Source organism: Callorhinchus milii, unplaced genomic scaffold (assembly GCF_018977255.1).
Source record: "Callorhinchus milii isolate IMCB2004 unplaced genomic scaffold, IMCB_Cmil_1.0 Scaffold1, whole genome shotgun sequence".
In the NCBI taxonomy this organism is placed as follows: domain Eukaryota; kingdom Metazoa; phylum Chordata; class Chondrichthyes; order Chimaeriformes; family Callorhinchidae; genus Callorhinchus; species Callorhinchus milii.
Window position 1 is genome coordinate 79,953,662 of NW_024704742.1, and position 16,582 is coordinate 79,970,243.

Below are 16,582 nucleotides of genomic sequence, written 5' to 3' on the forward strand. Positions count from 1 at the left end.
ACTAAGTATAGCAACTTTGATAGCGTGTTTTTACATTTATATTTAATTTGTAAATCAAACTTGTTGTCAGATCTGAAATGATATCTTCTCAGCAACCCAGTGAGTTTGATCACAGGAAGCAAATTGTGACTTTTGTTTAAAAGTTAAAGTTTTGTTGCAGTATTCTCCTATTACCACTTTGTAGGAAAGACAAACAGAAGCCAAAACAAAGAGCCGGGAAAAAAAAATCTGTGTCCTAAGGCTCTGATGAAGAGTATTCGACAGTATATTTTAACCCTGAACATGAACGATGACCTTGAATTTGTTTGGTGTGCTTCTTATCCTTTTATTGTGATTTGGACAGTAAACACATATGTTTAACCGTGCCAGGTTTGAACTCCAGTTTGTGCTACGTTAGCTGTTCACAACGCCAGCTATGGGTCATTGCAATTAACCTGAGCAACTAGCCTGCGATAGGCAGGGGTAATACTAGCCATGGTACCTGCTCCTGATCACCATCTAGTGACCCTTGCTAGAATGTGCAGTTGTGTGGCTGTCAGATGAGAACAGCATAGGGCTCAGCAGTGATCAAATGTCAAATAATCTGCCAACATTTGCAGTCAAATCTCTTGTATTAACAGTGCCACATGAGTGAGATGTCGAAGATCCCATTATAAATAGTTGATTGAAAGGTGACCGTGTTAGCAATCATGTGGTGATATACACCAATACTTTCAGGGGGAGACGTAAGGGTAAAAAAAGGGGAAGAGGCCGTTCTGCATCTTACTTCCCCAAATTTTAATGGGTTTTCAGGCTCGTTGTTGACTCCAGAATGGTAGCATAGAGTGTGAAATATGGTGCCATCACGCAGTCATGTAAACTCCTTTCATTTACAGAGTTTGTTAACAAAGCCAACCACATCAACATATTTGAGCTATAGACTAGCTGGAACTTCCTGGACGGCATCTGATATTTATAACTTCCTTGTTAAATATCCAGAGGATGCTCAATATTCAAATGGTTCGGCCTACACCTGGAGGGAAGCTTACAACGAGACAGATCAAGCGATTCAATCATTATCACGTGCTATGGAGGTCAGTCAGAGCTGTGGTCCAGAACTGTGTTCCTAGAACTGTGTTCCCAGAATAGTGGTCTTTCTTCCAACAAGCTCAATTCGTCAGATTTAATTGTGCATTGTTACAGTGGCTATAACGTCATAACCTTTTCAAAAGATTCACAGAACAATAATTACTGTTGAGTGTAATGATTATCTTTTGTAGGTACAGTGTAGTGCCTACAAAATACAAGATTGTGATAACAAAGGCGGGCTATTTGTTTGACATTGATAAGACTCATTTTGAACCTAAAGCAATATTGAGTGAGCGTTTTGTTTTCTCGTTGAAGTGCATAAATTGGGATAAGTTGGAGGCTGTGTCCACCGAAGAAAAGCTCATTAATAAATCCATGGAGCTGCTGGACGAAAGGAAATTCTGGGCTGGAATTGTCTTCATGGATGTTGATTCCAATGGGACAGAGCCATCAGAGCATGTCAAGTACAAGATTCGGATGGATATAGACAACGTGGAGAGAACAAACAAGATAATGGATGGGTAATGTTCAGATCATTGCAAGTGGCCGTCATTAAAAGCTGCAATGTTTTATCTCTAGAAGAAACTTATTGACAAGCGTGTGCACTTTTTAAAATTTGAGGCTTGTTGCTGGTGTCTTCAAAGTGAGCATGGTTACAGTATGTCCTTTTCTTCAAGGTACTGGGACCCTGGTCCTCGGGCCGATCCATTTGAAGACCTGCGCTATATATGGGGAGGTTTTGCCTATTTGCAAGATATTGTAGAACATGCAATTATTCGCACTGTGACGGGCAGCAGGAAGAATACAGGAGTGTATGTTCAGCAGATGCCATACCCTTGCTACGTAGATGATTTGTAAGTAACAAGAAAACCTCTGGGCTTTGAACGGGCAATTTTTTTTAAACAAAAGATGTCCTTAAACCGGCTACTGTGTTCCAGACAAAGAGTTGTTCTTTTTCCTCCCCTGATGTTGCTCTTCGACTGGTCTTAGCACACATATGAGTGAGGCCTAAGCCCACTCACTGACTGAATCATTTGCTATTCTCATTCGAGAAGTGAGAGACCTTTATTCTTCACTCCCACAAGATGGTTAAGTTTGGGACTTGACTGTGTGTAGAATCATGCGTAGAGGTCAAGTGGCATCTTTCAAACGAGATATTGAATTAAAGGCCCTATCAGATGGATGTTACAAGATTCCATAGCACTGTTTGATAAGAGAAAGGAGTTTCTCCTGGTGTCCTGGCCAACAGTCCTCCAAATCAATTGGTCATTCACCTCCTGGCTGTATGTGGGCAGCTTCAACCCATAAGCTTCTGGCCCGGAAGGAAGAGTGGTACCAGCTGAGCCAAAATATACTCACTCACTTGAGGTTTGGTGGACTTGATTTCAAAAAAAAAATTTCTGCCTTGTGCCCACAGATTTCTTCGCGTCCTGAGCCAGTCTCTGCCTCTGTTTACAACTTTAGCCTGGATATACTCTGTTGCCGTGATAATCAAAGGGGTAGTATATGAGAAGGAAGCACGGCTGAAGGAGACCATGCGAATCATGGGACTGAACAGTGGCACCCTGTGGCTTGGCTGGTTTATTAGCAGCTTAATCCCTCTCTTGATCAGTGCTGCCTTGCTGGTGATAATTCTAAAGGTAAATATCTTCTATCTGTTTGTCCGCTTAAAAAGTTGAGGAATTTTATTGTGAGCAGCCATGAGCTTTCATAGCAATTCACTAAATTTCCTATTGTTAGTTCCCATTGCCAAGGTTGGTAAATGTACGGACGAAACAGACAACAGTTGCACGTAACTCCTTTCATCTTGCAAACGTTGAATTCATTCCCTTTGTCACTCACATCAATGTCACTTTCAGTCCAGATGACAAACTGTCCTGTAAAATAATTTTCAGTCTATAGAATAGTTTTGGCTGTAATGCACAAATTTTGTTTATTTGGACTCTACTGCAATTTGAGTGAGTATGAAAAATAATTGTTCATGAACCTAGTTTTTGCAATGTCCTCAGAATAACTTTGAATGTCGTGTTGGATTTTGCTCTCTGAGCTTTATTTTGATGTAACAAAAAGTTCTTCCCCCTTCTTTATCATCACAGGAAGGAAATATCTTGCCCTACAGTAACCCTCTGGCCATCTTCACTTTCTTGGCCACGTTTGGCATGGTGACCATCTTGCAGTGCTTTCTGATCAGCACTTTGTTCTCAAAAGCCAACTTGGCAGCGGCCTGTGGAGGAATTATCTACTTCACTCTCTATCTTCCTTACGTGTTGTGTATGGCCTGGCAGGAGTACATCACCTATCCAGTCAAAATCTTTGCTGTAAGTATGTTAGCAGCCAGAATGTACTTAATGAGATGAAAAGTGTCAGTGTTGGAAAAATGTTTCCACTTTTGGCACTCGGTGACAATGTCATATCACAGATGATTGCAGATGAGACTTCCAATAATCCCCTCCCTAATGGTTTAGGTGATTCGGGCTGGCTCAGTTGGTAGCACTCTCGCTTCAGAGACAGAAAGTTGTAGGTTCAAAACCCCATGTTATGACTTGGAACTCATATAGTCTAAACTGATGCTCCATTGATGCATTGTTCGACGTGCCGGCCTTTCGATGAGATGTTAAACTATGGTCCTGTCTGCCTTTTCAGATGGATGTTAAAGATCCCATGGCACTATGTCCTGGCCAACAGTCCCCCAGATAAAATTGTTCATTCACCTTATTGGCTGATATTGCTGTGCAGAAATTGGCTGGCACGTTCACCTACAAAACACACAGTCATTCTGCAATATATCCTGTGAAGCGCTTTGCGACGTCCTCTTGATGTGAAAAGTGCTATACCAAATGCAAGGATTATCGTATTATGGAGGGTCTTGGCTTTCGATTTTGTTACCTCTAAGGTTTACCGTCTTGTTGCTTTCACAGAGCCTGCTGTCTCCAGTTGCCTTCGGCTTTGGCTTTGACTACTTTTCACTGTACGAGGAACAAGGGGTTGGAGTCCAGTGGCACAACTTGTTCTCTAGCCCAGCGAAAGGCGACGAGTACAACATCACCACCTCCATCGTCCTCATGGTTTTCGATGCCGTCCTCTATGGAATTCTAACCTGGTACATTGAAGCAGTCTTCCCAGGTACAGAAACAATTGCATATATTAGCAGTGATGCAACAATTCACATTTATAAAACACCTTTCACATCAGGAGGGCATCTCAAATCACTTCACAGAGGCAAGCTTGGGGTAGGGGAGCTGAGAAAAGGGGAGACTAGGTGATCAAAACATCAGTCGAAAACAAAAATCTTCAGGGGTTAAAAGTCAAGTTAAATGATGTTGAGTTTTTTTTGCTTCCTTATCTATTGATTAGAGAAACATGTTTCTGTTTCAGTCAGTTTAACAAAACTGTTGCACAAGACTTGTCAATTTGTGCACAGCAATATCATAACAGCCAATGGAGTATAGCCCTGTAACATATTGGCTTTCTTCACAAGTGAGAGGTCCTCGGTTTGATTCCGGGGCAGGGACACAAGTTACACAAGTTTCCTTACTCCATGTGCCTCTATTTACCCAGCAGTAAACAGGAACTTGATTGTTAGTCGATTGTTGGATTGCTTCTCCAGTGGTAATAAATACTTCAAAAATGAATAAAAATACTAATTTGTTCATTCAATCCATGATGGTTTGTGTGACACTGCTATGTGCAATTCGCTGTCGTGTTTCACCCACAAAATCTACAGTCAATTTACTTCACAGTATAAGTGCTGTGGGATGCTACCCTGCATGAGGAACGCTATATAAATGTAAATTGTTGTTATGATATCCTGTGAAGCGCTTTGATACGTCTCGAAGACGTGATAAGACGTAATATCAAATGCAAGGATTATTATTAATATTTTTTTGTCAGCAAGCCTAATGTTGGTGTTGTACAGCATTAATAAATAATGCTTGCATTTGCTACAGATTCTTATCTCTTTGAAACATCACAGAATTTTTTTTGTAAAGTGAAATGTCTGTATTTGTAGGTGAATGCAGCAGCCAATTTCCATACATCAATGTTACACAAACAGCCCTGAAGTGATTGAGCATTTATCTGGGGCATGTTGATCAGGACATCGGGAGAAATTGCTTTCTCTTTTTGAATAGTGCCGCTGGATCTTAAACATCCACTTAAATATGTAGACCGAACCACAATTTATCGTCATATCCCAAGAGCCTGCAACAATGAAATCTTCTTCTAACGGGGTTATAATGCTGCCTATAAATACACTCTGCGTGGTTTATAATTGTGAAAGTTAATTCTGTGGTGGTCATACTCTGTGAGAATCTTTATAAACAGAAATAGGCTGATTTGAATTTCCTAGTCTAGAGAAATCACTGAAAGGGACCCTTTGTCTTGGAAAAAGCCATGTTAATTGCTATCCTTTAAATAATTGTTGTCATTTAAATGATTGCTGTCAGACATATCACTTCAACAAAGTAAGTTGCATTGTTTCAGTAATACTTCAAATCCATCACAAAATACACCTCAAAGTAAAAATGCTCTGCAGCGCTTTGAGTTGTTCGGATGACGTGATAAGGCACCTTATCAAATGCAAGGGTTATGGTATTATTATAAATTGTGTTTGTTACGCCAGCATTATTGTAACTGACTAGTCTTTATTTTTTTTATCAATGTCCAGGTCAATTTGGCATTCCTAGACCATGGTATTTTCCTGTCACAAAATCCTACTGGTGTGGAGAGACAGTTAAAAATATGAAACAGCTGCAATGCAAGCAAAATGGGACGTCGCAGAGTAAGTGATGAAGAGCATCTTAGAAATGAAAGTTAGTTGAGTCCGGGTCCTGCAGTTCTGTTAGATTATGTTAGGTTAGTGAACACTTTCATGCATCATTTGTAGCATTTCAGAATCAGCAACTACAGCGAACAACATGGTAATCAAGAAAACGTTGGCACAAGTTGGTTGGTTCTGAGTGTTGCCATGAGATTGAGACACATTTTGCATGGCAACATCTTTTTCAAAAAGTCAACTCTCATTTTCTTGAGAGTTTATCCTAAAATATAATACATGCAATAAATGACTTTGAGTGTGGATACAATTACAATATTGTTTAATTCAGTACTCTTCATCCTTTGAGTGGTTTTTTATTGTTTTTTTTCCAGTAGCAGCTACAGTGAACACTTCCTAAAGGAACAAATCCTTGTTTTTATCTTTTTATCCTTTCCTATGTGTTCCCTCCATGTAAGGGTTGTGAACGTGACATTTGAAAGTTGCAATCCCAGGTGGCATTTTGCTTTTGGGCCATTTCCCAGCTGAGAAAAGACAGGGAAAAGTTTAACACAAGGTCAGAAAGCAAAAATTGTGATGCTTTTTAGTGAGTCCCGCAATCCTAGCTATAACCCAGCACAATGAATTCCAGCTTCTAAACTCCACATTGAAACTAAATGATGTTGTTTGGAACTTTGAAAACTGATGAGAAGTCACAGTCAGAACCGTTAGTGACATTTTTTTATACGGATGGTGGTATCTGTTGCTCAGAGGTTGTTCATGATGAAAAATGTGGTTTGGGGGTTACGGTACGTCAAGGGAATTATTCCTGGAATGGTTACTGTATGATATTTTCCATTGCTGTGTTTCCAGTCTATATGGAAGAGGAGCCCACTCACCTTAAGCTTGGTGTATCCATTCAAAACCTGGTCAAAGTTTATCGTGATGGCAAAAAGTTAGCAGTGGACGGGCTGACCCTTGGCTTCTACGAAGGACAGATTACATCTTTCCTGGGACACAACGGTGCTGGCAAAACAACCACTATGTAAGCAAACAGCTGCCTGCACTGGTAGTTGAATCAGGCAGTATAGATATATTAAAGAGGTAGCTACACATTCACATGATATAGAGGCAATTAGAAGGGTGTAGGAAGGAATAAAGAGGGGGTGGAGAGTCATGTGGAGTGTAAACATCGGCACAGACTGCTTAGGGAAAGTGGCCTGATTATATAAAACACAAAATACTGCAGATGCTGGAAATCTGAAAACAAAAACAGAAGTCGCTGAGAACACTCAGCAGGTCAGGGAACATCCATGGAGAAAGGAAAGTCAGTCAACGATTTGGGTCCCAGACACTTCGTTAAAACTGGGACATGTTGGGAGGGAGAAGCTTTTAAGGCTAACAGAGAGGGGGGAGGCAGGGCAAGGAAGACCAAGGATAAAATGGGGAGAGGACAGGGGATGATGGGTTAAAGAGGTGTTGATGATGCAAACCAAAGAGGTGGGGGGGTTGCAACAAAGCAGGGGAATAGAGGTGTTAATACTGAAGAACAAAACTGAGATGGAAAAAGAACTTGCAACAAAACAGGCAGATCAGGGAGAGAAAAGGTGTGTCTAGAACCCAGATGATGTGGTAATCGTCACAGAAGAGGGGGAGGGGGGAGGTGAGCTGTTATGGTCTGAAATTGTTGAAATCAATATTGAGGCCAGAGGGCTGTAAGGTCCCTGGCAGATAAATGAAAGGCTGTCCCTTGAGCTTGTGCTGTGGTTCATTGGAACAGCGTAGGAGACCGTGGATGGAGAGATCAGAGTGCGAGTGGGAGGGAGAGTTGAAATGGCAAGAAACCAGAAGCTCAGGGTTGTGCTTGCGGACAGAATGGAGGTGTTCGACAAATCAGTCACCCAATCTGTGTTTCATCTCCCCAATGTAGAGGAGACCACATTGTGAGCAGTGAATGCAGTAAATTACATTGGTCTCACTTGTAATCTGTGTTTGAGAACCTGGACAGTGGTATGGGAGGAGGTGAAAGGACAGGTATTGCATCTCCTGCGCTGGCATGGGAAGGTGCCGGGGGGATGAGAACAACTGTTGGCGGTGATGGAAGAATGAACCAGGGAGTCACAGAGGGAAAGGTCCCTTTGGAATGCTGAGAGGGGAGGGGAAAGATAAGTCTTGTGACCCAACCACTAAACAAGCTCGAGGAGCAGCACCTCATTTATCTGCCAGGGACCTTATAGCTCTCTGGTGTCAATATTGATTTCAACAATTTCAGTCTATAACAGCTCACCTTTCCCCTCCCCCTCTTTTGTGACCATTACCGCATCATCTTGGTCCCAGACACACCTTTTCTCTGATCTGCCTGTTTTGTTGCAAGTTCTTTCCCCCTCCCCCATTTTGTTCTGCATATTAACACCTCTGTTCCCCTCCTTTTTTGCAACCCTCCCTTTCTTCATTCTCTGTTAGCCCTTAAAAGCCTCTCCCTCCCAACATGCCCCAGTTTTAACAAAGGGTCGTGGACCCAAAATGTTGACTCAATTTCAATTCTCCATAGATGCTGCCTGACCTGCTGAGTGTTCCCAGCGACTTCTGTTATTGTTTTGCCCTGATTACATGCTGTCCATTCTTTGTAAATCTTTGTAAATCTTGGTTGACAGGTTTCATTGAAATCTGATCCAGATGTTCTGGAATAAGTGCCTTCTCTTTAATGGTTGTCCCTTGGAACCTCCTCTAAGTAACATTTTTGAGAAGCAAAAGTTGAAAATTATTCTACTGAATATTATTAATTTAAGGGCCAATATTTTCTTAACTGTCTGGAGCCAAAAATGTACCTTTAACTTCAAGCTCTGGCGTGTATGAAGGTCAATCAGTGTGGACGGAGGAGATAGAAATCACTGTGTGTAAGACACGAAGTGTAAATCACTGTATGTACAAATAGCTTGGAAATCTTTGTATCATCTCTGCATATACCATTCAGGAAGATGGAAATCTGTGAATAAGTATGGGGGTTGGAAATCTGTTTGTCTAAGTAAATTGGATATCTCCGTGTGTCCCAACGGATTGGAAATCTCTGTGATGTCTGTGTGTACATTCAGGGAGGTGAAAATCACTGTGTGTGTATTTGAGGAGATGGAAATCACTGTCATATATATATATTAGAGGTCTCTTCATAGGAACACACACAAGTGTTTGATTACAATTAATTGTTTTTCAAATCTTTTTGCCTAAGCACTGACATTTAACACCTAACTTCCCATATTCTGCCGATTTTTCATGCAGGTCAATCCTGACAGGGTTATTCCCACCCACCGCTGGCACTGCCTACATTCTGGGTAAAGATATCCGTTCAGAACTCAACTCCATTCGCCGAAACCTGGGCATGTGCCCACAGCACAATGTCCTCTTTGATCTGTAAGTGAATTTACAGCTGATGGGCAACAGTCCCATAAAATGTCCTCGATCTTTTTTTTCATTTTATTGTCCTGTTGCTTGTTTTGCAGCATGTTTGTTGGCCAATTGTAGACTTTCCAAGATAGTCCTGTGGTGGTGCTTCTCATTAAGTAAATAAGCAAGAGCTAACGGCTTCAGTCATCGTCCCTCTTCAACTTCCCTCTTACCTTGTCGTCAATGCACCTGCTATGCAGTTTTTCTGTTTCTCAGAAGCAAAGTTGACTTCATTTGTTATCACAAGAACAACATTTAAGTAGAATCAGCATCCAGCAGTCTACATTTATTTCAAAATCAAGCCTCACACTCGCATTTCTCTCTGTCAATTCAGCCATGTTTCTTGTCTCCTGTACTCCACCATTGGTGGACGAGCTTTCAGCCACTTTGTCCTCTCTCTCTAGACCTCTCTTCCTAAATCTCTGCGACTTTCATCCTTTCTCTTGTGCTTTCAAATCCCATCTAATAACCTACCTCTTTAGTCACCTCTATCCTCTATCGCTTTCTCTCATCGTCAATCCTGTCCAGTTTCCCATTTCCTATCTTTAAAGAACCTTGAGACATTTTTCAACATATAAGGAGCTATTTAAATACTAGTTTTGTATATTTTAACAATTCTTTCTGGAAGAATTGGAGGGGACGGGGTGGGGGATAAGAAACAGTAGATTAAATTGAGCATTGTGGCCAACTTGCAATTTAATTTTAGTAATTTTATTCAAATGCTTTCACTGACTTTCTAAGGCTTACTGTGGAGGAGCATGTGTGGTTCTACGCAAGGTTAAAGGGACTGTCAGAGAAAGAGGTCAAGGCCGAAGTGGAACAGATGGTTGTGGATGTGGGGCTGCCAAACAAACGCAAAGAGACAACCCGTAAACTTTCAGGTGAGTTGTGCTTCTTTACTGAGAGGCCGAGGAGATTCGGAATGGTGGAGTCTGATTGATTTCATTAACAACAACAACAATATTACATTTATATATTCCTAAGGCGCTGGACAGTTAAAGGATTGTTTGCTACTCCAAGCTTCCGGTTGCCAACACAGTTCAACATGAAATGTGTGAGAGCATCGCCACTATCTTCCTACACTGACGTTAAGTTGCCTTTCACTAGAAAGCATCTTTCCCTTTTTTGTTTCTTTCCTTGTTTAAGAGGCCCACATTGCGCAAGTCAAGGGGAAAAGCAGGCAGGTAGTTTCAGTCCTCTGTTAATACCAGTGTTTAATAATTGTTCTGTGTTATTACACTCCTGCCTTCTCAATAGAAAGAAAGGTGTTTTTTGCCTTTTAATCACTGCTTTAAAGAATTTCGGATTGTGCAGAATTATCAAATTTAGTCTGAATGTTGAAGCCATTTATCCACAATGCTTTTTAAGTATTACAGAAAATCAGTTGCTGGATTTAAGAATTTGCCATGAGATTCTGCTCAATCGGAAATGTTAAGACAGTTGTCTTAAAATTGGATTAACGAGTTTATGGATTTTGCTAAGTGTTTCATCTTTGGATGCTCGAGAGATCAGTGGTGAAACTTGATCTCCCATCCTCACTATGTCTCTTTTTTGGAGGGGGTCAATCTGGTGTCTCACACATTCGAAAAACAATCACCATGCTTAAAAATATCTATGCATCCTACCTAGACATGGAAATTGCTAAGATATTTATTGGAATGAAATGTGCACTTTTTCACATCCTACTTACCTAAATCCGGAAAGTATTAGGTGCAGGTTGACAAGAGTCAAGACTTGGGGACCCCAATGCGTGCGATGGGGTACCCTTGGAGTCTGACCAGCTAAAACCACATAACTTGCCATTGATATCGTTGCTTGGCAAGCTTTCCTACTGCTTGTCAAGCTTGGTACACCCTACTTGTTAGGTCTTTGGCTTGCAGGGTGGACAGGAACTGAGTGGGAAGAGTCCCTGCCTCCTGGTCTGTCCTAAGTTCTGCTAATGTGCTGTCAGCAGAGATGTGCTGGAGAATTGCCAACCCTTCTGGCTCAGGATAAGTTATCATGACCACCACAGAGGGCTGGCTCAATTCTTGACATTCTGTCGCCAACCATGTTACCTTGGAACCAGTTCAGCTCCAAGTAGATCCTATTTATCTCGCCTCCTCCCCCCACCAAGGAGGATTGTCACTAGCTGATCATTTGACATCTGGTTTTGAGCTCTCACTAGGTGGATGGCAAGAACTCCCTGTGAGCTTCCTGTTGGTGAACATGGTGAACACAGCTCAGCATGAAATGTGTGAGAGGGTTGACACCTTCCTGCCCATTCTCCTGCCCACAGCTCGTGCATACATCTCTTCCTATTCAGCGATGGTTCCACCAGTTGGAGTTGTGGAGTTTAAGTAGCAACTATTTACCTCTCTGAAGCCAATCAAGGTGGATTCTAAGTGCTGGATTTTCGAACCCATGTTCATGAACTCAGACTCCAGGTAACGCCTTCCAGCATCTGTCGCTCCAAACCTCAAAGTTTCCTGATCACCTATTTGACAGAATTCTGCCTTGAGCGTGATGGGAGGACTTTACAGGACAGCTTGTGGCGTGTCAGCCAACTTGACGTTCTTGAGGTCCAAGTCTAATACCCGGTACCAGGCTTACTCAGCATGAGCTGCTCCCCATGTCGCTTTAAGTGCTCTCTTGCTCAAAAAGGGATTTGCGTGTGGATTCAACTGCAGTTGGCAATTTTATTGCGTGTGCGATTCATTGGAAATGAACTGCTAGCCATGGTACAACACTACTATTAGTTCCTGATGCGTGCACTGCTTCAGCTGCCTACAAGAAGGTTATTAAAGTTCAGTGGTTAGACTGAGCAGAACAACACTTCCTCTTTGTTATTCTATAAGTGCAAAAGCTTTTTTTTTGGCAGCTCTGTGTAAGAGCGTAACGATATCTGTCAGCTTTAGAAATTACAGCGCCCTTTCTTTTTTCCGCACACACAAAAAATGGTGTACCTTTTGCTTGCTTGCTGAGTAGAAAAATGTCAGCACTCAATGAACTCAATAGAATGAAATGCTTTCTCCTGTTTCAGGAGCCCAGTACCAGGTAGCACATGTTCAGGTGCAAAATAATTTCTGTATCCTGCTCTGTTCCTGTACATTAGTCTGAAAAGAGAACTTTCTGCTGCACCAGCGAGACATTACTCACACCAGCTGTTCTTGTGGCTTCTCTGAAGGAGCTTGGACTTAGTGTTGATGAATCGTATTTGTCCCTTGTCCACTATGGGACGTGGTTGAGACTGCACAAACCTTGTTGATGTAAAGCACTTCCAAACATTACCCTATATTTATTATAATTTTTTTATGAAAAGCACTACAAGCTATATATAATAGTAATAATCCTTGCATTTGATATTGTGCTTTTCACATCTTCTAGACCTCTTAAAAAGCTTCACAGAATATACTGTAAAGTGAATTGACTGTATTTTTGTGGGCAAAACGCAGCAGCTAATTGCACACAGCAGTGTCCCAAAAACAGTTGTGGATTAAAGTGACCAATTTGTTGTTTTTTTCTTCTTAAGGAATTATTATACCTTTGTTCAATGCTGCAATACGCTACCCTACGTGAAGGGTATTATATGAACGCAAATTGTCTTTGTTGTTGTTCTTATGAACTTATAGCCAGGAGAGAGGGGAGACTTTCAATCTTGAACTTAATTCTAACCCACGACCCAAAGGTGAAAACACAATGTGCAATGCACAGTGCTATCCACCACTGCAACACATTGGAGTCTAATACTTGGTAATTCATAACAAGAGTTCCAAATAACAGCATCTGCCAGTGATCTGAAGGGCATCAAGCCACTTGTGGAATCTCCAGTGACCAGAAATAGATCATGTTCACATGAGTCAAAGTGACAGACTCCCAATCCCAATTAGGAGGCGACTCATTCATTATCATCACCTCCTGTTCTGAGTCGCTGCATATCAGACAAATCCATTGTAATTCTTTGCTGCGGGATGGGAGGTTGTAGTGATTGTGTTAATTGCCTAACTCGTGTGCTTTGTTTTTTATTTAAGTCTGATGTGGATTTTATGATGTGTTTTAAAAGGTGGAATGCAACGCAAGCTCTCAGTGGCTCTCGCCTTCGTTGGTGGGTCAAAAGTTATCATCTTAGACGAACCTACTGCCGGGGTCGACCCTTACTCCCGCCGAGGAATATGGGATCTGCTTCTGAAGTATCGAGAAGGTAAGATCAGATCACAGAGGTATTAAATACTGTTGAGTTCCAGCTGCTGAGTTTGAATCAACAGCAACAAATTGCATTTGTATAGCCTTTTACGTTGGGAGGACATCCCGAGGCACTGGACAGTCAAAGATGTGGACTGAGCTGGGGTTGGGATCAGGAAGCATTGAGGGCAGGGAGGTGGGGGTAGGAGGGTGACCGAAGGTACGGTCGAAGAGGAAGGTCTTGAGATGTCCTTGAAGGAGGTAAGGGAAGCGGCAAGGTGAAGAGAGTGTGGGATGGAGTTCCAAAAGGTGAGGGCAGAAAGGATGAGGGCCTGACCGCCGATGGTGGGGTGGGCAGTGTGGGAGTCATGGAGCAGACCAGAGTCTGCCGATTGGAGGGAGAGGACAGGATGGTACTGGAATCAAGAAACTTTGGACTGAAAATTCCCCATCTTAGCCTGTTGTATCCTAAGGCCTTAACATTTTTAGACAATGCAGAATTTTGGAAAATTCTTGAATTTAATCTTAATTTGCAATTTTTTTTCTGTCGTGTTTAAATTAGGAACACTTTAGAAATTTCTACATTCAGCGCCATCTTAATATTTTTAGACACAATGGTCCTACAGGCTAAGACTTGGTGAAATTTCGAGGTATTCATTCTACCACTTGGCCCTCCCAAGATTGGTTTGGATGGAGAAAGCTGTTGGCCTATGCATTGTCATCCTTCCATAATATTCACCCAACTGACTTCCCATCAAAGCATCAAGCTGTTTTTTTAAATTATGCATAGTGTTCTGGCCTCAACCACACCTTCTTGGCAATAACCTGTTTGAGTCATTAATTACAATCTGGGTAAAGAAATACTTCTTTGTGTCCGTCTTGAAATTAATTGTTGCAATTCTAAACCTGTGGCTTCTTGTACTATTGCCCTCACACGTCCTAAAGCATTGATCTGGGTTTACTTTTTCAATCCCATTTAGAATGTCATACGCCTCTATTCAGTTCCCTCTGAGACATTGTTTTTTAAGACTGAAGAGCCCTTGTGTGACTAATTGTTGCTCATAGCTCATTCCTCTTAACACTGGGGTCCTCATTGATATCCTCAGCACTGCCTTTTGGGTCTGGGCAGCCCTTAACATCAAAGTGACTGGAACAATATGCAGGATTCTAGGTGAGACCTGACCAGAGATCTATTTAGCTTGAATATGACTTCTGGGACTCTGACTTCGACTGAATTGGTAATTTAGCTCAGCATCCTGTTTGCCTTTATTTTCCTCAGCATCTTGTTTATTGGTGCCTCACACTGTTGACATGGTGAACTACCAATTTGCAGAAGAGGAAATGGTTTAATGTACATTCATCATGTTATTATTATGAGCGCTTATAATTCTCCAGATCTAGTGAAGAAGGCATGTCAGATCCCCAATGGGATCAAGCCATTTCTGTTTATATATATCTCATGCAAGAAAAGTGGGTTCAGGTGGTGTCCTGTCAAGATGGAGTATCAAATTGGGGCAGCATGCCATACCTGAGTCCTCCCCGCACACTGATCTATCTGATCACATTCTGTTGCTGTGTTTGATTTTGATAATGTTGCCGAATTATCTAAACTTTAAGCATCATGTACTTGTAAGACTGACACGGTTCAGTTTAAGTAAACAGTTTATACTGTTAATGACAGTTGATTCAACTATCAGCAAAGTTAATGCCATGCTTGGGTGAGAGATAGATATCAAGCAAGAATTATGACTCTAGTGAGCCCTTAATGCACATTGGCAAAGTCGAAGTAACAATGAATCCTGTTTCTCCCACTTGGATTCTCTGAACATTACTGGTCTCTCACCAAAACGTCTGCTAGAAACTTGTTTGAGCCCAGTGGAAAGTTGCTTGATGCTGTACATATCAGTAGGTTATTTAAAGAAACCTCTTGAAACAGTCTTGAAACCCCCCCTGGGCTATGTGGAGAATTAGAAACTGGTAGAAACTTAATAAAAAAAATACGAAGTATGTGAAGACACAAGCATGGACTCCAAGCATAGAATCAGAAGCAAGAAGTGTAATATACATAATATATAATATGTAGGGATAGGTTGGGGAGGTTAAGGAAATGGGAGCCATGGATGAGAAGACATTGATGGGAGTCAAAGAAGAAGCCAAGGCTTTCTTCCACTGTGGAATGTTAAACAAGAGAATGGGAGCAATCCTCTCCAGATTAGATGGACATGTTTAGCTCCATGGATAGGTGGAGTGCTCAAATGGCAAACCAGCGTAAACATCTTCTAATTTAACAGTTTACGTGTCCTCATGTTCTGTCTTGGTGCATCCTAAAGTATTGTTCTTATTCACATTTTTAAATAGAGGATAGAGGCCATAGTGGAATTCGGGACATGAAGGAAATGGGCTTTGACTGAATGGCTTTTTCTCATTCCACTGTTTCTTATGACTACATCAGATTGAAATACATGTCCCATTTTCCTTAGAAGAAAGAAAATTTGTGGTCATTGGCGGTGAATGCAATAGACTGTTGACTCATGTACTTAGCAATAAACATAAAGGCTCAATAGACTGCCTGGCAATGGTTACTAGTGAAAGGACAGAATATTCTCAGGGCCAACTTCATGGATTGAAGTTGCTATGTTGCAACTTATATTCTGTATTCTGAACCCCCAGAAATGTTTTGGCATTTTTAAAAAAATATATATTGCAGAAGATTTTAAAATATTTCAGAACAATAGCTGATATGGAGCTTCCACCATCACGTTTCAAAGGCATTTGGACAAACATTTGAAAAGGGAAACTGTTAGGTGGGTGTGGGTGAAAAGCAGAGGAATGGGTGTAATAGATAGCTCTTGCAGAGAGCCTCCTAGGCACAGTGAGCCAAATACTCTTTGTCCATATTTCAAAAATTCAAGAACAAAGCCAAGCTCTCGCTGCTTCTCTCTCTACTGGAATATCGAGGTATAAGACAACAATTTTGACTCTACAGCTCTGAATATCCTATTTCGCTCTGTCTGAATGACTGTTTGCTGCAAGAATCAAAATCCCATTTGGGTCTGATTCGCATTATTTCTTAACATGATTCCACAATGACAGTATTAATTAGAATTCCCAACAACTCACGGGACCTCCGCTATGGGAGGAGTTTGTGTCTAATTGGAG

The 16,582-nt window shown here is 41.4% G+C and overlaps 1 protein-coding gene across 1 annotated transcript in view; it reads left to right on the forward strand.

The window, feature by feature from the left end:
* LOC103177714 (phospholipid-transporting ATPase ABCA1) overlaps nt 1-16,582 on the forward strand; it is a 99,939-nt gene that overhangs the window by 49,178 nt on the left and 34,179 nt on the right. Inside the window, exons 12-22 of the mRNA XM_042332467.1 lie at nt 876-1,073; nt 1,384-1,589; nt 1,746-1,922; nt 2,486-2,708; nt 3,165-3,386; nt 3,987-4,191; nt 5,735-5,848; nt 6,695-6,866; nt 9,098-9,229; nt 10,004-10,143; nt 13,305-13,442. Coding sequence (XP_042188401.1) covers nt 876-1,073; nt 1,384-1,589; nt 1,746-1,922; nt 2,486-2,708; nt 3,165-3,386; nt 3,987-4,191; nt 5,735-5,848; nt 6,695-6,866; nt 9,098-9,229; nt 10,004-10,143; nt 13,305-13,442 — 1,927 coding nt within the window. The remainder of the gene's footprint in view (nt 1-875; nt 1,074-1,383; nt 1,590-1,745; nt 1,923-2,485; nt 2,709-3,164; nt 3,387-3,986; nt 4,192-5,734; nt 5,849-6,694; nt 6,867-9,097; nt 9,230-10,003; nt 10,144-13,304; nt 13,443-16,582) is intronic.